This window comes from Mugil cephalus, chromosome 12, assembly GCF_022458985.1.
Source record: "Mugil cephalus isolate CIBA_MC_2020 chromosome 12, CIBA_Mcephalus_1.1, whole genome shotgun sequence".
Taxonomy (NCBI): Eukaryota; Metazoa; Chordata; class Actinopteri; order Mugiliformes; family Mugilidae; genus Mugil; species Mugil cephalus.
The window spans coordinates 27,591,580-27,615,476 of NC_061781.1; the positions used below are offsets into that span (position 1 = coordinate 27,591,580).

A 23,897-nucleotide genomic window follows, 5' to 3' on the forward strand; every position below is an offset into this window, starting at 1 on the left:
CTAAAACATCCAGACACAAGACAGAAGAGCAGGTTCTGATGATACCTGAAGCTGGAGGCGCCAATGGTTTCTCCTCGGCTCTCCTGTAAACCTCAGGAACTTGAAAGATGAAGAGAGTTCACATTAAAACCACATGGCCAGGCTCTAGTCTACTCTAGTCTATTCTAGTCTATACCAAGAAGGGTTAATAAGAGCATAAGAGATCTAAGCAAGAGGAGAACATAACAGTAATAAGAGGATATGAACAGATCTCATGCAACAATATCAAACTAAAGCTTCTGGAAGCAGCTAGAAGTAGAAGCTTTGACGTGGAAACCAAAAGTACGCACAAACATGGCAGCTAGTGGGTCAGCAGCCTTGTTCTAAAAGCAATTATACCTTCAGGGGTTCCTTGTTGGACCTCCATCTGAGTCCTCTCAATCATTTCTTCAACAGGTTTTTTCTCTTCTGGTGAAGGAGAAAAGTGAACTTAGAGAGAAACACAAGTCCAACATGACAGGACTGAATGAAAGAATCATCACAAGACAACACGACGCTGACCACAGACAGGACCAACATAGAGTCATGATTCACAGAGGATAACGCTGATACCTGTGATGGAGGAGAACCGAACCGAAACCATCTCCTCTTCAACCGTCACAGTTTGAGAGACTATAGCAACCAGATAATGAGCCGTTAGAAACCAGACGTTTAACGAGTTCACAGACGAGGATCAGAGTTCACTAGTTTAGTCCAGATTAACGGAGGTGTTTAAGTTATTAGGTTGGATTAACGCTCAGGATGATGAAGAACCACACGGTTAATGTGAATGAGAGTTAAAGGAGGTTTAAGAGGTTGAAGGTTTAATGTTGATGGATGAAATTTTGGATTTCAGTTTGTTAATTTGATCATTTAAGAATCGTTGTACCTTTCACTTCAGTTATCTCCTCGTAGTGATACGACTCGGAGGAATCTTTAGGTAGAAATAGAGATGGTGAGGGACAGAAGTCAGGTTTCTAGGGTATGAAGGTCAGATTTAGTCCCAGACTCACCTCTGCAGACCAGCATGGACACTGCTTCAGGTACGTAAACGGATACGTCTGGGACGTCTGGAGTTTTGACCAAAAATACTTTAAATATGACTTTTATTAAATATAATCCATAATCTCAGGATATAATTTCATGTGGACTTTAAATGACTCATGGCGTCATGAAATACTCACCCTGAGGAACCCTTCCTAACCCAATCTCTGTGAAGGACAAGGTGAACAGGTGTTATAAGAGCCGCGTCGTCACTAACGTCAGGAACTAACCATAAAACGTACAGACCTTTGCCTGAAAGGTAAAGCTCCGCTGTGCTTCGAGTTTCTCCCATCGTCTCCAGACGAGCGATCACAGAGTAAACGCCTGACGGGTGGAGACATGGCATCGATGATCAGAAAGAACAGGTCAAGGTTTGGTCTCAGCAGACTGATGCTTGTCTTTCTCTGGGACTAATCTTTTCTCAACATGATTCATTAGAAATGCTCAGACGTGTCCAGACTTTGACAAACCTTCGTCCTGCTCCGTCACATTGCGGATGGTCATAAAGTGGCGCCGGCCCTCGGTTCTGAAGTTATACTTTGGACTTTCTCTGAGCTCAGAGGTGTCTTTGTACCACGTGACGGTAGCGTTGTCAAAGGACAACTCGCACTCGAAGGTGGCAGAGTGGCGTTCGCTGACCTCGATGCTTCTGATGCATTTAGTGAACTGAATCTGGTCGGCTACAACCAGACAATCAGAGCAGAGTGGTGTCGGTCTGTGGCTTTAAGACTCTAGTCATGAATGTACAACACGGAACAATAACAGGAAACAAAAACCAAAGACGAGAACCAACAGGTTCAAAGAGGTCAGTGTGAGTTAGTTCTGAGTCGTGCTGCTTACCTGACTTATAACCAGCTCCTGATGACAGAATAAAGCAGTGGAACGTGAAGACGTGTTACAGCGAATGGGACAAGAAGCTGAATTACCGGGGCTCTTACCTGTGATGGTGAGTTTGGCGTTGGAGATGTGAGGACCGCACACCACACGGTAGTCGCCCTGATCTTTGACCGAGCAGCTCTTGATCTTCAGATAGTGGCGGTCGCCCACGCTGCTGATGTCGTACTTGTCGCTGTTGTCCAGTTTCTGGGTTCCCTTGTACCAGGACAGAGTGATCTCTGGGTAGTTGATCTTGATCTGGCACTCAAAGGTGGCACTCTGGTTCTCGGGGATAGTCTGGTCAGAGATGTCCTCCATCACAGAGACAGGCTGAGGAGACCATGATGTCTGTCTTCGACTTGTACACATGAACAACATGAAACATTTAAACATGTCAGTCACGTGGTCTTACCTCTGTGCCGACGCGTCCCTCCAGCTGATGGATTAGTCGAGCCATGTCCTCCTCTTCAACCCGACCACCACGTTCCACCTCCTGCAGTAAGACACACACGGTCTCAGTGTTTCTGGACAATATGAACTGAAAAGTGAACTGTATCAATGGAGCCAAACATCAGTGGAAACAGGAAGATCTAAACAATAACATAATAATCATCAAAGGTCACTATAAGTCAGAACACCTGCTGACCCCTGTCCCCTGGCCTACATAAACAAGTACCTGAAAGGATCCATCCATGAGTCCTGGATCCTCTCAGTGTTATGATGCTGACCTTTAATATTAAAACCGACATCTTGAAGATGCCTTCTAGTATATCTTACCGGTCGTCCTGTCTGCATCTCCTTCTCCTTCTTCAGGAATTCAATGGCCTGCAGGATGGCTCGGTAGTCATGGATTCCATGTTCCCGCAGGATCCTCTCGTAGTCTTTGGGCTCATGACCTCTGAGCAACTCCACGATATCTATGTCCTCTGGTTTCTTTGGACTCTTCTGCTTGGAGGGAGTCCTGACAAACATGAGATGCTCTGTTAAAGATGATAATAAAACTGTCCTGGACATCCACTCAATCAATCAATCAATCAATCTTTATTTATATAGCACTATAAAAACAACACAGTTGGCCAAAGTGCTGTCCACACACGAGGACAGATAAAATAAGATTAAAATCATAAAACATACATACAACAATAAGAACCAACACCTCAAACTAAGAGAAAAAATAACAAAAAATAATAAAATGATCAGAACAGTTTTAAGACAGCGTGTAACTGTCAAAAGAACCTGGTGACTTACTTCTTGAGCTTGCTTCTGATGTCTCCCATTCCTTCTACTTCCTCCTTTTTGGTAACTTCCATGTCGACGCCACACTCGATTTCTCCATGCTTGTTGGTGGCGACACATCTGTACTGACCTGAGTCAGACTTGGTCACCTCTTTGATTTCCATCTTGGCATCCTGGCCCTTGTGTGTGATGGAGATGCGACCTCCAGGGGTTATCTGTCTCCATTTGCCTTTCATCCACTTCACGCTGGGGATCGGGTCGCCTCCGATCTTAGCGATGAAGGTCGCGGTACCCTCTGCAAAAAAGGAAGCAGAGACCATGAATAACTTGAGTTCATGGAAAGCAGATAACTAGTCTCGTGTCCAGGAGTCCACTTACTCTCTACCACAGAAACATTTTGGGGTTCCTCGATGAAGAACAAGTTGTCGAGGCGTTTGACTGGGACAGCTGCAGCTGGGGCACCAGCCTCTGCTGGGGCAGCTTTAGTTCCTTTATCTGAAAAAACACCAAGGACATTTACCTGGTGCCTAGAAGCAACCCAGCGCCTGAAACTGTCATCACTGTAACTTCTGTTATTAGTCCATAACCACAATGAACATAAAGAGGGTCCAACATGATTTGAAAAGAGAAACAGAAAGTTTCCTCAGAGTATCACAACAATGACCAGCCAATTGAAGGGTCAGCTCATCCAGTCTCGAGGTGTTTTACTGAACCCAGGATCTTAAACCTCCAGAGCTGCTCTGAGGCAACAAGAAAAGAGGAAGAGAACTAAAACCTGGCTGCTTTGTTCCTCTGACTGATTACCTGCCACAGTGACCTTGGCCTTGCAGAAGTCGCTGCCGGCAGCATTGCTGGCCTTGCAGAGGTAATCTCCTGCATCGGCCTTGGACACCTGGCTGAGCTCCAGGCAGGCCGTGCCACCAACAAACGAGATTTTGGCATTTCCACTGGACTTCAGCTCCCTCCTGTCTTTCATCCACTGGATGTCCAGAGGAGGAGAGCCACTGACGACGCATTTGAGGCTTAACTTGTCTCCTTCATTCACCGTCACTGGCTCCAGAGGAACGTCAAACTTGGGAACCTGGCCAGTTTCTGAGGAAGACCAAAACACATGTGTCATTCTGCAATATTAGGGTTTAATTTTATTGTGTCATGCCTGAGGTCACAAGAGGATAGTAAATGTTAAATCTGATGCTACACAAAAACTAATAATGTAATCAAGTCAATATTTTAGATAATCTTGGTCATAGACTGATCTGAAAAAATGCCCTAGCCTCCCAACATTAGTTATATGGAAAATAGCTAATTTCTTATGTCTTTATTCGTCAAAAAATAAAGTAGTTTTAGTAGTTCTGTAAAATGTTGAATAAATTAAGAGATTTATACAAAAAAAAGGAGAAAAGATATTAATCAGTTCAGTTTTTATAGCAGTTTTTTGGACGTGGACATTTTTGTCCATAATAACTCCAGAGTAAATTAAACTGACTCCTGACTCCCAAAAGTTTAGGATGTTCTTGCTTCAGGACATCACAAACCAAGTTCGGGCTTAGAGGAATGGATGACCTGACTCTTACCTGTGATGGTGAGAGAAACCTGACAGGAAGCTTTGCCGGTTTCGTTGGAAGCCTCACACTTGTACACGCCACTGTCAGAGGAGGCGGAGTCTCGTACAAAAAGCACGGCCATGTTGTTCTTGAAGCTGATGTCATATTTGTCTGAGGCAAAGATCTGGCTGTCGTCCTTGTACCAAGTGACAGTCAGTGGTTGGGAGCCAGACACCCGGCCCTCCATCTTTACCATCTTACCCATAGAGTCCTCCATGGACTCGGAAGGTCTCTTGGTGAAGTTTGGAGGAACCTTACGCTCTGTCAATAAAGAAGAGAGTGAAGAGAGTTAGGTCATGTTGGGACATAGAATAATCTATCATTCGTGAGGCCACTGGGCCTTTATCACTGCACCAGGGAACAACACATAGACGACACAGAAACAATCTGAGACGCAAACAAATACATATTGTACACAAATACAATAGCAAGCAAACATGTATCTGATCACGATAACATGCTCCCAGCCGTCTACATAATACCTCACACATCTTTTTATTTTAAAACCTACAGATACAGAACCAGACAACACTCAACCCCAGGGTCTCCTTCAAGTCCCCAGAACAGGAGCAGCACAACCACCCAGAACCAGGTGTTGATTAGTCTGGTTAACATGAGCATGTTTTTTATTCAACCTCTTCAACAAGAAAGTTATTTACAAACATTTCCAATAAAATGCAGGAAATGTAATAGGCATTTTTTGTCCAACTATTTAGGACCATGTCCAAAACTATCAGGTGTCCAATCAGTAATAATGTCTAAATGTCTCTAAACTGAATATAGCCTCACTGTTCCTTAGCAACCATTGACACATCATGTCCTGATTGGTTGATGGATGCATGTTTCCACCAATAGGAAAGGGGCTGTCATGTTGTGTTTCTTTCTATCATGTGTAGCTGGCTAGCTCTCTCCTCCTGCTAGCTCTCTCCTCTGGCTAGCTCTCTCCTCTTGCTAGCTCTCTCCTCTGGCTAGCTCTCTCCTCTGGCTAGCTCTCTCCTCTTGTTAGCTCTTGCTAGCCCTCTCCTCTTGCTAGCTCTCTCCTCTGGCTAGCTCTCTCCTCTTGTTAGCTCTTGCTAGCTCTCTCCTCTGGCTATCTCTCTCCTCTGGCTAGCTCTCTCCTCTTGCTAGCTCTCTCCTCTGGCTAGCGTTTTCCTCCGTGAACCAAACATGACGACAATATTGAGGAAAAAGACTCAATTATTTAGAACCAGTTTAGTTTTACTTGGTCTAGCAACACTCTTTAATAAACTGCCCTATAGATTGAAGTTAGCACTTTCTGCTAAAGTAGAAACAGAGACTCAGTTAGAATCGCCTTGATGCTACATCGTCTTAAAGTGGTCGTGTGATTTGGAATCACCGCCGACTCCAGAGGGTTAAGGAGGAGCCAATGAGGAGCAGGTGATGGACTCACCTGCTTTAAACTAATCTCCACCATTACCTCCACCCACTCCTACCACAGAGTTTGGTTAACAAAGAAGGATGATGATGGTTTAGTCTCGTTTGTAATTTCAATGCGTGGATGACCAAGGGAATGATTATTACTCTGTAAACTATGATAATGCACACATTCATACCTAGAACTGAGACTTGTGCCTCACATCTGTCACTTCCTACTCCGTTCTCCACTTCACAGCAGAATGTACCAGCCACCTCCATCCTGTCACCACTAAGAACCTCCAGGATGCCGGAGTTGTCCGTCGTGATCAGGTTGTACTGGTGTGAGGCCTGGAGGAGTTCTCCATCTTTCCTCCAGGTCACATTTATTCTGGGGCTTCCAGCAAACATGACCTCAAGCCTCAGAGGTTTCCCCTCTTCACAGGAAATGTCCCTCAGCTTCTTCTCAAAGTGGGCCGGTTCTGAGAGATGTGGTTCCACCATCAGTTACAAGACATTCACTTTCAGAAGTGATTAGAAGATGGTTAAAAAAAAAAAGATCCCATCACATTAACGAACCTTTTACCACCAGATCCACTGAGCAGCTTTCTGTTCCTGCCTCATTCATGACCTGGCAGGTGTACTCTCCTTCATGGCACCTTTCTACTCTGAGAAGAACCAAAGTGGCCACATCGTCCTTCATGCTGATCTCACATCCTCCCCCCTTCTTCACCTCCTTGGCTCCTCTGAACCATTTCGCTTTCAGAGGTTTGCTTCCTTTCACTTTAGCCCAGAAACACACGCTGTGTCCTGGGATGGTCTCTTTCACCTCAGGAGCTTCCACAAAGGATGGAGGTTCTGGGTTTGAATAAAAAGTGTTGTGTGATGATTATTATCTGCCCCTAATGACTCAATGCCGACTGATCCAAAACATCTACTGACCTGTCACCATCACTGAAGCACTCGTCTCGCTGGCTCCTGCAGCGTTGGTGGCTTTACATGAGTATTTACCAGAATCTGACATGCTGACCGCCTGAACTCTGAGTCTGCAGTTCTTATCAGAGCAGCTAATGTCGTAGTTTGGCCCACTACTGATCTCCTGGCCATTGTGGAACCAGGAAGTAGTTACAGGAGCAGGGCTGCTGACTTTACAGATCAGCTCACCAGGTCTACCCACAACCAGGCGGCTGTCTCTCAGCTTCCTAATGAAACTCGGTGGGATCAACTTATCTATGTCGAAAAGACATCACCTTATAAATCACATCTGAACATCTGAAGTGATTAAAAGAGCAAACGTTTCTATACAAATGAAACCAACCTGAAACTGAGAGCTTCATCTGGCAGGAAGCTGTGCCAATGTCATTCTTGACCTCTAGCTTGTATTCTCCAGCATCTCCTTTGTCAACAGAGCAAATCTTCAAGGTGGAAACTTTGTTAGTGAAGAACATCTCATACTTGGTACCAGCAGACAGCTCTTTATCATCTTTCAACCACTTAGTTTTCAGTTCTGGGGAACCACACACCGTAACCTCAAGAGCTGCAGTTTCTCCTGACATCACGTTCAAGGACTCTGGACTGTCCACAACAGCAGCAGCTTCTAGAAATCAGGGAAGTACAATTTAAGCTAACTAATCCTTACACTGTCAGTAGTGCTCATGAAGTCTGAAGTGCTACAAACCAAGAACGATAACTTGGCAGACGGACTCTGCGACTCCACAGTCATTCTTCAGCCAACAGGTGAACTTCCCAGCAGTGGTTGAGTCAGCCTTGGGCACCACGAGAGTCGCCACGTTGTTCTCAAAACTGACTTTCCTGTTGTCGCAGTCTCTGAGAACGTGATCTTTGTCTTGAACCCAGGACACAGTCAAGGGCTCAGAACCTTTCACTGCTGCCGTCAGAGTCAGCTGCTGACCAGCGATCACCGACTGGTCAACCAGTTTCCTGACGAATGCCGGTTGTTCTGAATAGTGATGGACAGATAACATGTGAGGACATCTGATCAATAGTTAGTGAAATGGCCGTAGAGCCTGTACTAACCTCTCAGGGTAACAGAGGTGCAGCAGGACTCACTTCCTACATTATTTGACCCCCTGCACTCATAAAGACCAGCGTCGTCCTGGTCCATGTTCATAATATGGAGAGTGGCCGAGCTGCTGGCACTGACCATCTTATACTTCCTACTCTCCTTTAGAGGCCTTTTGTCTTTGTACCAGTTAATCTGGAATGGTGGAGTACCGCACATCTCACAGTGGAGAACAACATCTTTTCCCTGAATTCCCTCCACTGGGCTCAGAGCTTCAGTAAAGGATGGAGGCTCTGCAAAGCATGTTAAGATCTGTTAATAAAACTCATGTTCATGGACAAGGAAGTCTTCATGTGTCTGCACGTCCAATGGATCCAAACTCAAGCTGTGACATTAATAAATCTGCATATGGAAAAACAATTCCACAAAACCCAGTACGGACAGAATCTACCAAACATGACGAGGAGTCTGTTTAATGGCTAACCTTGAACTGTGAGGACGGTGCTGCAGCTGGAACTGCCAGCGTCATTATAAACCTGACATGTGTAGACTCCATTATCCTCAAACCTTGTAGTGAGCAGCTGGAGGTAGGCACTCGATTCAACAAATGACACTTTGTAGTTGCCTCCGTCCATTATCTCTTGTTCATTTTTGTACCAGCACACTTTCAGGGAGTGTACGCTGTCAGTTTTGCATTCAAGACGATGTCCCTCAGACTGCTTCACAAAGGTAGAGGGAGGCAGTTTCAGGACGAACTGAGGAGTCTCTGCAACGTCAAGAAGAGATAGAATCAGAAAGAATCAGGGTTTGGATGGGATGGAAGGAGGATGAGGATGAGTGCTAAACTCAGTAGATGACATGGATATTCCTGGAAAGGGCATGAATGGGAAGTCAGTGAAGAAAATGAAAAAAGAGCAAGAGCGAAGAGTTAATGAGAGGAGATGGCGGTGGACAAAAAAAAGAAGAGTCCAACCTTTAACACACAACTCTGCTCTACTTTTCACGGTGCCTGCCTCGTTGCTAACGTGACAAGAATAAATTCCAGATTGCAGAGTTCCGACAGATTGGAGCTCTATGGAGGATGAGTATTTCTGCAGCCTAATCGTACACCCTGGTCCAGAGAAAAGTTCCATGTCATCCTTGAACCATTTCACAGTTATTGGAGGCGTCCCTTCAAAGTCACTTCTGAAGATCACAACAGACGTCGGAGCAACAGCTTGGGACTGGAGCTCAGTTATGAATCGTGGAGGCACTAAAACCCACAGAAACATGGTTATGATACAAAGGTAGCAGGCAGAGGTTGAGACTGTCAGAACATCCGAATGCCAACCTTTAGCTGTAAGAACTCCGCTGGACATACAGCTGCCTGCTTTGTTGGTGACGGTACAGGTGTACTCTCCAGTATCAGAGCTCTCAGACAGGTGCAGTTCTAGTGAGACGGTTCGTTCACTCTGCAGGAGTTTGTATTTTGGGCTCTTGGTGATCTTTTCTGTCCCTTTGCTCCATTCGACTGACAGCGGAAGACAACCAGCAACTTTACACTCCAGGATAACATGTGAACCCATGATCGCGTGGATGTTTGTTAATTTTCTAATGAACGAAGGAGGAACGACCCCTTCTGCTCGAGGAAATGTTAAAAGGTAATTAGAGAAAAGAAACGATTCTATCAACTGAAATATTTGCTCCATGAGTATTTTACAAACCTAAAACCACCAGCAAGACTTTGCAGCTGCAACTCCCGACAGAATTGTTTGCTTCAAACAGGAATTCTCCGCCATCTCCCGGCTGACAGGACTGAATGTTAAGACTGCTCAGGTTGTTCTCATAGTGATGATGATATTTACTGCTCCATGGGAGCTTTTTTCCATCTTTGGTCCATCTAACACTCATTGGAGGAGTTCCAGCTACCCTGCACTCAAGACTAACCGGATCCCCCTGGGTCACTCTGACCACCTCGGGTTTCTCTGGAATCATAGGTGGTTCTACAACACCAAAAAAGACAGGTGAGGATGGTGCACTGGTCACTGCAAGTAGAGTTAGCCTTGAGTTTAGGCAGAGGTACCTTGTACAATCAGGGTAGCAGAGCATCTGTTCTGGCCGGCAGCGTTTACCACCTGGCAGGTGTACTTCCCACTGTGAGCTGCTTCACAGACGGGAATCCTGAGAGTCGCCTCTTTGTTCTGAAAGGTTCTCTCCACCTTTGGATCGTCTTGGATCCAGTTCTCGTCTTTCAGCCACTGCACCGAAAGAGGAACAGAACCGTCCATGGAGCAGTGGAAGACGGCGACATGGCCCAGAACAGAAGAGACATTTTCTATCTTCTGAACGAATGACGGAGGAGCTAATGGAGAGAAAATATGTTTGTAACAGAGTAAAGAGCACTGGCTGCCTGACGGACTGGAAGTCAACAAACAACAAACCTTTCAGAGACAGCTCAGCAAAGCCAGAGCAACGTCCAACCTCATTGGCCACGACACACTGATAAACCCCAACATCTTCCAATTTACAGTCTTGGATTTTCAACCTCACATTTTCACTATCGATGAAATACTTTGGACAGGATTTGATTGACTTTTTATCTTTGAGCCACGTGACCTTAAATGGACTACTTCCTGACACTTTACCAGCAAACACTGCAGCGGAAGCTTTAACAACTTCAACAGAGGACAGCTCTTCAACAAACACAGGAGGCTCTGAAATAACAAAGCAAATTACTGTCTGGTAACCCTGCCGTAGTATAATATCTTAGTTTAAATTGGAACAAAGTGGAAAACAAACCTTTCACTTCAAGGTCAAAGGTACAACTCTCTGAGCCTGCATCGTTGCAGACCATGCAGAAGTATTTCCCACTGTCGTAATCTGTAACTTGAGAAATTTCTAGAGTTGCTACAGAGTTAAAAACTGACATCTTGTGTTTAAGGCTTTGTTGAATCTCAGCTCCATCTCTGAGCCAGTGTATAGAGACGTCAGGGGAACCAGACACCCAGCACTCAAACACCTTCCTGTCTCCCACTCGTACTATTGATACACCTTCAGGTTTCTCAATGAAAAAAGCTGGTTCTGAAAAACATACATACAGAAGTCACTAAAGGATAGTCATCAACACAGAGTCTGAAAACCAATAAGGGTCAGAGACCAATGACAACCTTTCACAAAGAGTGTAGTCTGACAGGAAGTGGAGCCAACGTCGTTCTGGACTTCACAGACATAGTCTCCAGAATCAGACGTCTTGGCGAAGAAGAGCTCCAGAGAGCTGGAGTTGTTGTCTTTGTTCACGAAGCAGTCAGCGCTGGATAAAACCTCCTTCTTGTTTTTAAACCATTTGATGATCAGTGGCGGCGTGCCAGAGACCAGGACATTAAACTGGACCTTTGAGCCAGGCAAAACATTCATGGCTTCAGGCTTCTCCAGAATACATGGAGGTTCTGTTGATGGACAGCACTCGCATCATAACATAGTCACAACATTTACGACGTGATTGTGTCCAACAAGACGTATTCTGACCTTTCACAAACAAGATCCCAGAGCACTGGACAGTCCCTGCTTTGTTGGTAGCGATGCAGGTGTAACTCCCGCTGTCATTAGAGACTAGATCAGAGATTTCCAGAAAAGCAACGTTCTCAAAGAAAGTGCATTTGTGTTTGTCATCGGTCTGGATCTGTTTCTCATCTTTGTACCACTGTATAGTTATTGGCAGGGAGCCAGAAATGAGACAGTCCAGGTGAGCGAAGGATCCTTTGATACCTTCTGTCTGCTTCAGTTTTCTCGTGAAAGACGGAGGAATGATTTGATCTATTACATAAAGAGTGCAACATAATATCAGGCTGGAGGTAAAATAAAAGATAATCTCATGAAAGATATCTAACATTCGGATAAACTGACCTAATACAGTAACGGATGCTTCACATGAACTGTGCCCAGCAACATTTGAAACCTCCAAAGTGTATTGACCAGTGTCGCTTCTGTCAGTTTCAACTATCTGGAGCACAGAGCTCATGTCAGTGCTCTGGATTCTGTATTTCTGGCCAGAGCTCAGCTCCTTCCCTGCCTTCATCCATCTGGACTTGAGCGGTTTGGTGCCAGAGAAGAAGCCTTCAAGCATGGCTGGGTCACCCTGGGTCACACTGATGGACTTTGCATGCTCTGAAATACTCGCCAGCTCTGGCACAAGAAAACAATCCAAAACCAAGTGATACTTGTGTTCATGCAACATGCAACGTGAAACTTTACAGAACAGCAACAACAAATAAGACAGAGTGAGAACCACACACATCCTACAAACCTGTCACTACGAGCACCCCGGTACATCTCTGAGTCCCGGCTTTGTTCTCAGCCTGACACACATATTTCCCACCGTGAGATAACTGAGCATTTTTCAAAGTCAACATGGCACTTTTGGTTTCGTGGGACATCTTGACATGCTCGTCTTCTCTGAGCTCATGATCGTCCTTCATCCAGGAGAAAGTCATGGGAAGTGCTCCAGACAATGTGCACTTCATAGTGATTTCAGAGCCCACAATGCAGGACATATCCTCTATTCTCTGAACAAATGTGGGTGGTTCTAGTGAGAGAAGACCACAGATAAGATGGCAGGCTGCAAGATTTACACAAAAAGCTATGTCTCCCTGAGTCTAAGGAAAATTAGCAGCAAAGAGGCTGTCCTTTAACTAACCTTTCAGAGCAATCTTGCAAGAACAAGAAGTCTCCCCAACATCGTTTGTGACAGTGCACAGGTACATCCCAGCATCGCTGCTCTCGCAGTTTGAAATCTGAACAGTGACTGTATTGTTTTCAACACTGACTTTATGTCTTCTGTCATTTCTGATCAGCTTGACATCGAGGAAGCAACTTATTTCAAACGGAGCAGAACCTGAAACTGTCCCCTCCAAGACAATGTCCGTTCCCTTCACAATCTCAGCTGATTCAAAAGGCCTCGCAAACTCTGGAGGTTCTACAAAGAAAAATAGATTCCTGAGTAGAAAATCATGGCCTTATGAGTTGAGTCTGGTCCACAGGGTGCATGCAGTTGTTCATAGCCGACACTGGTTTTTGACTATATGGACTGTAAAGAACAAACTCTGCTGTTAACAACCTTGTCTCTGTGTGGGTTCAAGTTACCTCCCAGCACAGACACAGACATAGACACAGACAACCACTCAGACCTACAGCCAGTCAGCAGTCTGTGGTATTTTGGTTCTTATTTATTTAGCGAATGCAAAGTTTTTCAGCCAAGCTGGTTCTGATTTGATTGGACAGAGAAATCCTTTCCTAATCATGAAGTGAGTGATCTGAGGGATAAACACTCCCGGCATCAACTCGGCATGAAAGATCTGAGACCAGTCATCCTCAAAAATGATTGTGGTATTTTGATTGTTTTGATATAAGCTAGCAGGTCTGCACCACTACCAGGAACCAGATGACTGAGGTCAGATTTCCATCCAGTGTCAGCACCACTGAACAAGACAGAGAACAACGTGGACGACTTCTGAGGACTGAACCAACCTTTCACTGCTACTGAACTGCTGCTCCTGTCTCTGCCGGCCTCGCTGGACGCCACACAGACATAATCTCCACTGTCCTCTAGAGAGCAGTCCTGAACCTCTAGAGTTGCTAGTGACCCGTCAAAGGACATTGTGTGTCTGCGGTCAGAAACTATTTCTGAGCCATTCTTAAACCATGTGATGCTGATAACAGGAGAGCCCTGAACTTTGCAGGACAACTTCAGAGTCTGTCCCAATTTCAGCAACTGTGAAGGCTCGAGTTTCATTGTAAATGCTGGCGCTTCTGCAAATTAACAGCAAGAGGTTAAGTAAGGGAACAAAACAGTTGAAGACTTTTGTAAGAAAATGAATGAAACAGCACCTTTAACAAAGAGGACTGCCGTGCACTCCACCTTCCCGGCATCGTTGGATACTTGACAAACGTATGTGGCAGAGTCACTGTGTTTGACAGAGTGAAGCTCCAAAGAGCTGGAGGAGGCATCTTTCTTTATCAAACACTTGCCCCCAGTGAAAATCTCTTTCTCTTCTCTGAACCACTTAACAACCAGTGGAGCAGATCCAATAAAAGATGACTTTAAGACAACATCTGATCCTGGTGACACATCTCTGGATTCAGGATTTACAGTGACGACCGGAGGTTCTAGAGTCATTTGGGAAGAAATATAGCACATATGTTGACAGCCTATCACCTCTGATCACCTGTCAAATGAATCTGACATTTAAGTCCCACTCTGACCTCTGACAGACAATGTACCACTGGTTTCCTTTTCCCCAGCATCATTAGAGGCCCGGCACGTATAAACTCCAGCATGGCTCTGATCCAGGCCGGTGATGGTGACTGAGGCTTTACTCTCACTGAAATTAATATCATGCCTGTCATCACTGTGGATTTCTTCACTGTCTTTGTACCAAGTAACAACGATTGGTTGAGATCCAGACACTCTGCACTCCAAGGTAACATCACTACCGACACTCCCATCCACTTTCTTTAGAGTTTTAGTGAAGGATGGAGGGACTGCACGATCTGTGTAGGGAAACATGTTAAAGTCACCACAGATCAGATCTTCACTTGCTAATAATCATGTGCTCTTGGCTAAACACAAACCTAAGACAGTGACTGAGCATGTGCACTGGTCCTTTCCCACTTTATTGGACACCTCCATCTTGTACTCTGACGTGTCGCCTTTTTCTGCCACGAGGATCTTCATGGTGGCCACATTATCCTTCAGTGTCATCTTATATTTGCGGCCACTGATCATCTCCTTTCCATCTTTAAACCACTTCACTTTGAGTTCAGGGCTTCCAGAGACCGTACACTCCAGCGTGGCAGACTCGCCAGCAGTCACACTGATGGATGCGGCTTTCTCTAAGATTCTAGCTGGTTCTAAAATATAACAGATGCTTTAGTCAAAAGCCACAAGGAAACGTTTTAAAAGTCTGAGGACAGACAGGTGTGAGTTCTAACCTTGAACAGTTAATACAGCTTCACATTTCTGCTGCCCTGCCTCGTTTTCAGCGAGACAAGTGTACTTGCCGCCATGCTTTGTCTCAACAGAGGAGAAGGAAATGCTAGCCGTGTTGTTCTCAAAAGTCATTTTGACATTTGGATCATCATCTCTCAGCAGCTCAGAACCTTTCATCCATTTCACAGTGATGGGAGCCGAGCCTTTCAGGGTTCCCTGTAGCTTCACTGTGTTTCCAAACACTGCTGTAGCACTTTCTACCCTCTTTGAGAACATAGGAGGCTCTGAAATAGTAGTATTAGGAATATAAATGTCAGTGACAGCCAGGAGAATACTGGACAAATGAGAATGAGTTTTGGTCCTATAGCTCATCACTGACCTTTCTGTTTGACCACTGATTTTGAGGTTATGGACCCAACCTCATTTGAAACAACACACTCATATTCACCAACATCAGCGCTCTCAAATGAGTGGATCTCCAGAGAGGTTAGAGATCCCTGAGACACTATGATGTGCTTCTTATCTGCAGACAGGCGTTTTTTATTCTTTCTCCAAGACACTTCGAATGGCGCAGAGCCTGAAATCTCACACTCCAGTACAGCCGTCAGTCCTTTGACTACGTCTCTGGAGAGTAACTCCTTTTTGAAAGACGGAGGTTCTACAGGGGAACATTGAGCTCAGTTAGATGAGTTACTGTACTGTCTGAAAACTTTATCATATTTCCTAAACCTGCACACCTTTCACTGTCACTTTAGTGCTGCAGCTTTCACACCCAGACTCATTGAGAACTTCACAGGTATAATTTCCACAGTCACTCAGCGTGACATCCTGTATCTCAAGAGTGGCCATGGCATCCTTCAGACTGATAAGGTATCTGCCGCCGGCAGACAGCTCGCTGCCATTGAGGAACCAGCTGGTGTGGAGTTCTGGGGATCCTTTGACAGAGCACTGCAGGCGAGCAGCGCTGCCTAGCTTCCACAGCGTTGTAGCTTCCAGCCTCTTTATAAAGACTGGCGGCTCTGGAGAGGTGTGTGGTTGAAATCAAATAAGTCATTTAAAATACACAAAGCAGCTACTTTTACACCATCTGAACTCGATACCACAGAATAAATATGTTCATTTTCAGAACTGCAGATGTGCAAAAGCTTCAAATGCTGCAGCCTCCAGGAGAGTGAGTGAGACAGTTCTTACCTTGAACCTTGACCACAGTGGAGCAAGATGAACTGCCAGCTTCATTAGTCACTGTACACACATAATTTCCACAATCTTTCAGTGTGGTTTTTAGGATATCAAGACTGACTGTCTTATCCTCAAAAGACAGTTTACAGTCTGGAGACTGGTGGACTTTCCGTCCATCTCTGGTCCAGGTAAACGTTACTCCAGTGTCCTCATCCACCTGACACTCCAGGTGCAGTGGTGCTCCAACCACAGCCGCCACCGGCCCCAGAGGCTTTACAAAGTTGGGCTTATCAATGACATGCAGCTCTGTGCTGCACTCAGCCGTTCCAGCATCATTAGATACCTTGTACATATAAAGGCCTCTGTCAGCCGCCTCCAGCTGGCTTATCTCAAGACTGTGCTTATTCTTTTCACAAGAGGTCTGGTAGTGTAGCGGCAATTTAGCCAAAGCCTGGCTGTCTTTGAACCAGGCAACATTAAGAGGTGCAGATCCTGTTATTACACACTGGATCACTGCCCTCTTTCCAACAAACACAGTCTGAGGTTCAGGTTTAGTTAAAAACACAGGGGGAAATTTCTCTATAAGAATTCAGAAAAAGAGAAACACATTAGTGGTAAATGTCATCCTGTTGCTTCACCATGCACCTGCCGGTTAGATACCATCACCAAACAGGTCACAACTCTGAAACTCCTTCCAGAGAAGGAGAAACAATACCACACAAGACTCCAAGTCTGGATTAATGTCTTCAAACTCAACTCAAGAAGAGAGAAATATGCTCTTACCCGTCACACTGAGGGCAGCGGTGCATTCGTCAGCACCGTGCTGATTAGATGCCTTGCAGGTGTATTCACCACTGTCGTCCTTGGTCGGGCTCAGGAGCTCCAGAGAGGAGATGTTGAAGCGACTGATGATCCTGTACTTTTCCCCATCTTTGATGGGCTTCCCATCTTTGAACCACTTGAAGCTCACATTAGGAGCATCCTCAGTTTCACATTCAAACTTGGCATTGTGGCCAATGTTGACCTCCACGGGAACAATCCTGTGCCTGAACACAGGTTTCACTGCGTTGTTAGAGGGGAGGAAAGACAAAAATAACAAAAGTCAGTAAACCGGATGTTGAAAGAGAAGCAGAGATTAGTGTCTACTGTTCTGGATGTGATGAACCTGGGATGGAAAGTGAAACACACAAAATGATCCAGTGATGACTAAAGGAGGAAAGTTTGTTAGGTCTTGGTGAAAGATTTGATGAACGGAGATTCTGCAATAAGAACGCATGCAAAGAGGAATGGACCAGGAATGAGGAAGGATGTAAAGACATGGAGTGAAAGGTGATTCCTTGAAATGAAAATGGAAGCGGGGTTATATTTGTGGAGGACGTGGAGGATGTCACTGCTGTCTGACCAAAAACCTCAAACCTGATAAATACTAATAATAACTTTAGTCTTAACGGATTCTGTAGGCATTCAGTAAAGTTTTAGTGAAGGTTGAGGTTTGCAGACAGCAGAATTTAAAAGTGACCAGAGTGTGAAGTTAGTTTTTAATGATATCAAAAAAGTGGCTGTTGTCAAACCTCTTGAGACCACAGTGAGTCTGGAAGATGTTCTTGTTCTGCCGGCTTCATTCTCAGCCTCACACACATATTCTCCTTGATGCCTCTCTTTCACAACCTTGTTGATAACCAGTGTGTATGTGTCGTGGTCTGTGTAACACTTGAACTCTTTGCCAGATTTCACCAGTTGACCGTTGAAAAACCAGTTTACCTTAGTGACAGACTTGATTGTGGCAGTAAAAACAGCTTTTTGGTTTTCTTCAGCACAAACATCCTCCAGAGAATCAGTGACGACGGGATAATCGAGCAGAGTGTCTGAGGACTCACTGATCATGATGGCCTCGGACAGATATTCCTCTTTGTGAACCGACATCTGTCTGGACTCGCAGATCTCAGTGTGACCCTGAACTATTGCACGTTGGAAGGAAGCCTTGGCTTCCATTTTGACGTCTGCAGACTGAGACAGATCAGCAGGAAACCCAGCTACGCTCTCTTCCACCATCACTGTGTCCACCACAGACGACAGCATCTGTTTGAAGGTAGCTGACCTCACCTGGACTCTCTGAGGCTCTTCCGTTCTCACTGTGCGTTGCTCTGACATGAGGCTTTGCTGATCCTGGTAAACCATGGCATGCAGCGCCACCTGGAGTTCAGACCTGATATCACACTTCTGAGGAAATTCTCCTTCTAGAGTCAGAGTGATCTCCAGCGGGGCACCGGCAGATGTGATGAGATACGTATGTGACTCCTGTCTGGGCTCTCTCTGCACTTTCACCTCCTGTATCTCTACCGACTCTAACCTTCCTACCACGTCAGCCAGTAACACCAGCTGGTCCTGGGCCACGGCCGACTCAAGAGCATCTCTGAGCTGATGGCGTACATTTAAACTTGATGGTTTGGGGATGTGAAGGACAAAGTGGAGTTCTTTGGGGAGAGTGTGAGTGTCCTGAGACTCATGGAGGCACAGAACTCCTTTTGGCTGCGTCTGAACACTGACGACTGAGCCCTCAGATTTATGGATTTCTGTGGACTGCTCGTCCTCGATGACCTGCTTCTCCTCTAGCAGCACTGACCGTCGGACCGACTGACCCTCCTGTATGTGGACAGCAAAGTCTTGCTCAGCAGCCTCTAAGACAGTGCAGCTTTCAGTGGCCACTGCCTTCTCTTCTATGAAAATGGGCTTCTTTGGGATCTTGGGCTCAAATTTCATCTCTGGTCTGAATTTCTCATCAGTCTCAAAGATGGCGGTGTGCTTCTCCTCCAGAGTCTGAGTTTCTATGACATTCAAAGACTGCAGGATATTCCAGCGGTCTTCTCTCTGGACCATTGCTCGCTGCGGCTTGACGTCAGCAACTAGAGGAGTCTCCTTGGACAGCCGGGAGGGTTGGGAGGATACGGGGAGGACATTTGGAGGCCTGGGTTCTGTGCAGAGCTGAGACTGGACCCCAGACACAGACACATCCAGGTCTTTGTGATAATCTGCACTGATCTCTCTCCTCTCCTCTGAGGTAGCAGCATGCCTTCTCATCCTTCCCTTTCTCTGAACTGCCACCTGCTCATCAGGCCTGATGATAGTAAGAATACCTTCCTTTGGTAAGATTGACACTGAATGGATGGAGTGAAGATGTTTAGCTGGAGGTAACTCTTTCTTTGTCTGGGAAGTGGTGGCCTCAGTCTTTGCTGTGAACTCTGTATCTGCTTCACAAACAACAGTCCTCTGCTCTACTTGTGTCACTGAATGCAGCAGGTTCAGACTTTTTCTGACGTTGGCCTGCTCTGGAGACGGTGTTTTTCCACTGAACCTTCCGTCTGACTGTAAAACGTCCTGGTCACTGATGACCTGCAGATTCAGGAGGAGCTCCTCCTCTCGCTGAGGCTGCAGACTCACAGAAGCTGCTATAGGTGGAACTTGTCCTGTGTGTTCAGCTTGGAGCTCATGCTTCTCTTCACTAGTTCCAGCTGACTTATATAACCTGTCTTTATGTGGAAGGATGCTCTCCTGGTCTGGTCTTTGTATCTCTAATGTCTGCTCTTTGGATAAAGTCACTCTAGCTTCACTCACTGGTGCTACAACTGCTTTAGGTTGTTCTTTTAAAGTCAATGGTTCAGTGGCTGCATCTACAGCTGGCAGAGGTTCAGTGTGTTGTTCTGTGAGCTGCAGTCGATCTGCAGACTGAGCCGAGTACAAAATCTTTACACCCTCGGTGACCATGAAACACCTCTCCTCCCCTGGCCTATGAACGATGACCAAACCTTCGTCCAGGATGGGTAGAGTGGACTCTACGTGGTGACCACTAACAAGCTGCCTGGGTTCAGTCGAGGTCTGGATGAGCTCTGGTGCTTGGTCTGTCAAAGCCTCAGCCCTCACGGTGCTGAGGGGAAGGACCTCCTGGGATGTAGCCGACAGTAGCTTGGATGGCTGCTCTTTGGCAAACTCAAGCTCAACCACCTCAGGGCTGAGGATCCGCTCAGAGTGCTGCTCCGTGATCCTCTGTCTCTCTTGGACTGAAGACAAGAAAGAGGTTGTCTGACCCTGTTTCATAGGAACAGCTGAGACCTGAGGTGGATGAGTTGGAGCCACAGAAAGCGTCTCCTGAACATTGAGTGACTGCAGCACCGCTGCCTGGTGGGTCAGTTGCTCTCGATGGAGGGTGGCAGCAGAGATATTGAGCTCTTGGAGGCTTCCCACCTCCTCGCTGGGTATAATATGTCTGTCCTCGGTGCTGATGGTGTAAATCATCTGATCAGACCGAGCTCTTTCCTGGAACAGTCTGCGTTCTGTTTGTTCGCTCATAGAAATCTTCAAACTTTTACTTTTCTGCACTAACTCTTCCTGAGCTATAAACACCAACAGCTCTGCAGTACAAGAGGCTTCTCCGTGTTGGTTAATGGCCTTACAGGTGTAGCTGCCGCTGTGCTCTTGTTTGACACTCTTAATATTAATAAAGCCAGAACCGTCGGGGTTGTTCACGATGATGCAGAATCCACTGGGCTGAATGTGGAAGCTGCCTTTGAGCCACTGAACCTCAGGGAGAGGATCTCCTGTCACAGTGTACCTGAAGAAACCCTGACCTCCCTCCAGCACCTCCACACAATCAATTGTTTGAACAAATTCTGGTGCTTTCCCAGTCAGGACTTTTTCAGGCTCCTTAATGTGAACGTGCAGATAAGAAGAGCAGGAGGAATGACCGAACCTGTTGCTGACAGTGCAGGAATATTCACCCTCAAATTCCCTCTCAGCTTTGTTAACGACCAAACTGTACTCATCATGTTGGTGAATGAACGTGAACACGGATGAACTTGTGATGCTCTGTCCATTGTGGAACCACTGAACACTGGGTTCAGGGAAACCAGAGGCTCGGACCGTAAACACTGCCCTTTCACCAACAGTCACGACCACTGGAGAAAGTTTGCTGAAGAAAACTGGTTTTTGTTTTTTTCTCTCCAGAGTGCTAGAGTAGCATCTGGACTCTGGCCGGAGTTCAAGTGTTCTGGTTTTGTCTGGTAACGTTAGGCCGGTGTGGTACGACTCCTGAGTTTCCTCCTCCACTGTGATGGTTGAACTAGAGAAGGCTGAGTGGAATGATCACAGTTTAAAGTGAGACACAAGCACAGAACTGTCATCGACCACCGGGTGAATTCAGACAAACTGGGACAGCAGGAGAAAACAGATTTGACTCTGAACATGGGGCACTGTTAAATAGCTTTTTAAATGAAGTATATCTGTGATATCTGTGTACCAGATGAGAGAGGAACTGGTGTTGTGTCCTGATGATACTCCAGAATAAATCACTTTCTGCAACTGATTTCCTTCAGTTCTACTTCACACCTGGAGGAACTCAGAGTCACATGTCACCTGTCCCAGTGAAGCTGAATCCACCTATAGCTGAATTCTATTTGACTGACGTTAGTTTGTTCAATCAAGTTTAGTTTATATCACATAGTATGACATTTATATGGAGATCCACCCCATAACTTTTTACACAGAGGAATAAAAACATTTCTGATTTATTTTGATCAAGCAGTTTGTAGCATTCAACACCAACGCGGAAAACCCAGAAAAACATTTTAAAACATATCAAACATGTGGAGTTTCTCTGTGGTTCGACCTGAAGAAAAAACCAAGAGCAGACAAATAATAATTCAAACCATATTTACCTTTGACTTCCTCCTGGATCTGAGTCTCAGGTTCCTTCTCCACCGTAGTTACTGTAAAGACACAAACATTTCTGGATTAAAAACCTTGGCTTTAGAACCAGCGGCAGGTCGTGCATCCGTCTCTTAGTTTGATCTGATATCTGAGCATGCTCCCTTCAGGTCCTCTGGCTGTTTGATAAAGTGCTATGAGTGTCCCTCTCTTTATCTCCTACAGTGTTTTAGTGAGAGGTCGCTGTGGTTAAAGCCTGGTTGAAGAAGTGCTGTCACCCTGTGAAGAAGTGTGCCTCTGCTGGCGGTGTAGCGTAAAGCATTGTGGATGAGTGGGGGGCAGAGAGGAGCCCGAGAGCGAGCAGAAGGACCAAAAGCATGCAGATGCCAACCTTTCATCATTGTGTTGGACTCAGCTTCCCCGGCTGAGCTGACATGTTTAGTGAAAGGGCCATGGTCAGTTCCCACACTGTGAATATTTACAGAGCTCAGGAGGCCACCATGTTTCAGAGAGTAAAACACAGAGTCCTCAACAATCAACTGTCTGTAAAGCCAAATGACAAGTGGAGTGGGAAGGCCCTTCATAACGCAACACAGCGAGCCCCCGTCTCTGTTTCTGATCAGCAGCTCAGGGGGGAGTTTGAAGAGGAAGTCGGGGCTGGAGAGGTGTTGAGGCACGACATCAGGGAAATACAGGAGGCTGGTGAGGCTGTAAGGTCTCTGGGAAGATGGAGGCGATGGTCCCGGCTTCTCCACCGCCTCCTGCTTGTCTCGATCAGGACCTCTAGGGGTCTCACTGTCTGCCTGAAACACTTTACGCACAGAATCGGTAGGGATGGGGGTTTCTGCTTTGACATTTGCTTCTTTAGCTGGGTGAGAATAAAGTTAGGGAGAGTAGTTAGGAGTCAGAGAGTAAAAGGCCTCTAAACACTAAAGGATTAGTAAGATGGAGGATGAGGTTAGCAGGAAGCGGTAAACTAAAATACAAAGCTGGTTATACTATTACAACCTGACATGTTACACGCTAAGAGGAAATATTAAATCATGGGGGACGGGGGGCAAAGCGGGAGCAGGTGGAAGGGGGATGGATGAGATGGAGAGACAGACTGATAAAGGAAAGAAAGATTAACCACCTTCAACCGTGAGCTGTGCAGAGGAGCTGCTGTGGCCGTGTTGGTTGGTGGCAGTGCAGCGGTACACGCCCTGGTCCGCCACACCAACGCTCTGGATGACCAGGGACATGATGCCCCCGCTCTCAGAGCTCCTGAGACGCTCTGAATCCACCAGGCCATGGCCGTTATGATCCCAGACCACCCCGACAAAGGCCTGCCCATCAAACGAGCAGCTGAACTCGGCCACGTCGCCGCTTTGGACACGGATATCGCTCATTTCCTTCAGCAGCCTGGGGCCGGCTGAGGGTTTGAAAGCAACGCTGCTCTCAGAGCTCATCTCCATCTGAATGTCAACGGTCCTCAGAGACACTGAGGAGCTCTCAGACACCGTCTCAATAAACTCAACACAGTGGGCGCTTTGAGAGCTGAAACTCTGTGTCTGAGCCTCCTGCCTCTGAATTAGTTTAGTCTGGGCCCCAGTGCTGGACACACTAGCTAAGGCCTTTTCATCTGGGCAACAGGAAAGAGTAGAAGAATTAGGTCAACACATCAATACTCTGGAGACGTCTTCAGCTCTCTGGGGAAGCTGTGGCGGAGTGTTGAAGGTCAGGATCAGGGAGGCAGTGGACTGTGGCGTCAATCATGCAATCAAGTCTGACGCACCAAGAATTCAGAATAAAATAAAAGAACTGGAGTGAGATGGATCTGGAGAGAAGGGATCCAGGTCTCACAGTAAAGAACTAATGATGGACAAAGAGAAGACGACAGAGA

General features: G+C 46.1%; 1 protein-coding gene across 1 annotated transcript in view; it reads right to left on the reverse strand.

Annotated features, from left to right (window-relative positions):
- Positions 1 to 23,897, reverse strand: part of LOC125018033 (titin-like) — a 157,118-nt gene that overhangs the window by 107,600 nt on the left and 25,621 nt on the right. The window contains exons 39-57 of the mRNA XM_047601648.1: positions 22,027 to 22,077; positions 17,890 to 21,441; positions 17,102 to 17,380; positions 4,749 to 5,039; positions 3,979 to 4,266; positions 3,553 to 3,669; positions 3,187 to 3,469; positions 2,716 to 2,899; positions 2,351 to 2,431; positions 2,001 to 2,268; positions 1,903 to 1,920; positions 1,533 to 1,742; positions 1,309 to 1,386; positions 1,203 to 1,229; positions 1,032 to 1,088; positions 908 to 952; positions 592 to 651; positions 379 to 447; positions 46 to 99 (exon numbers count right to left, since the gene is read on the reverse strand). Of these exons, the coding sequence (XP_047457604.1) occupies positions 46 to 99; positions 379 to 447; positions 592 to 651; positions 908 to 952; positions 1,032 to 1,088; positions 1,203 to 1,229; positions 1,309 to 1,386; positions 1,533 to 1,742; positions 1,903 to 1,920; positions 2,001 to 2,268; positions 2,351 to 2,431; positions 2,716 to 2,899; positions 3,187 to 3,469; positions 3,553 to 3,669; positions 3,979 to 4,266; positions 4,749 to 5,039; positions 17,102 to 17,380; positions 17,890 to 21,441; positions 22,027 to 22,077 (6,012 nt within the window). The remainder of the gene's footprint in view (positions 1 to 45; positions 100 to 378; positions 448 to 591; positions 652 to 907; positions 953 to 1,031; positions 1,089 to 1,202; positions 1,230 to 1,308; positions 1,387 to 1,532; positions 1,743 to 1,902; positions 1,921 to 2,000; positions 2,269 to 2,350; positions 2,432 to 2,715; positions 2,900 to 3,186; positions 3,470 to 3,552; positions 3,670 to 3,978; positions 4,267 to 4,748; positions 5,040 to 17,101; positions 17,381 to 17,889; positions 21,442 to 22,026; positions 22,078 to 23,897) is intronic.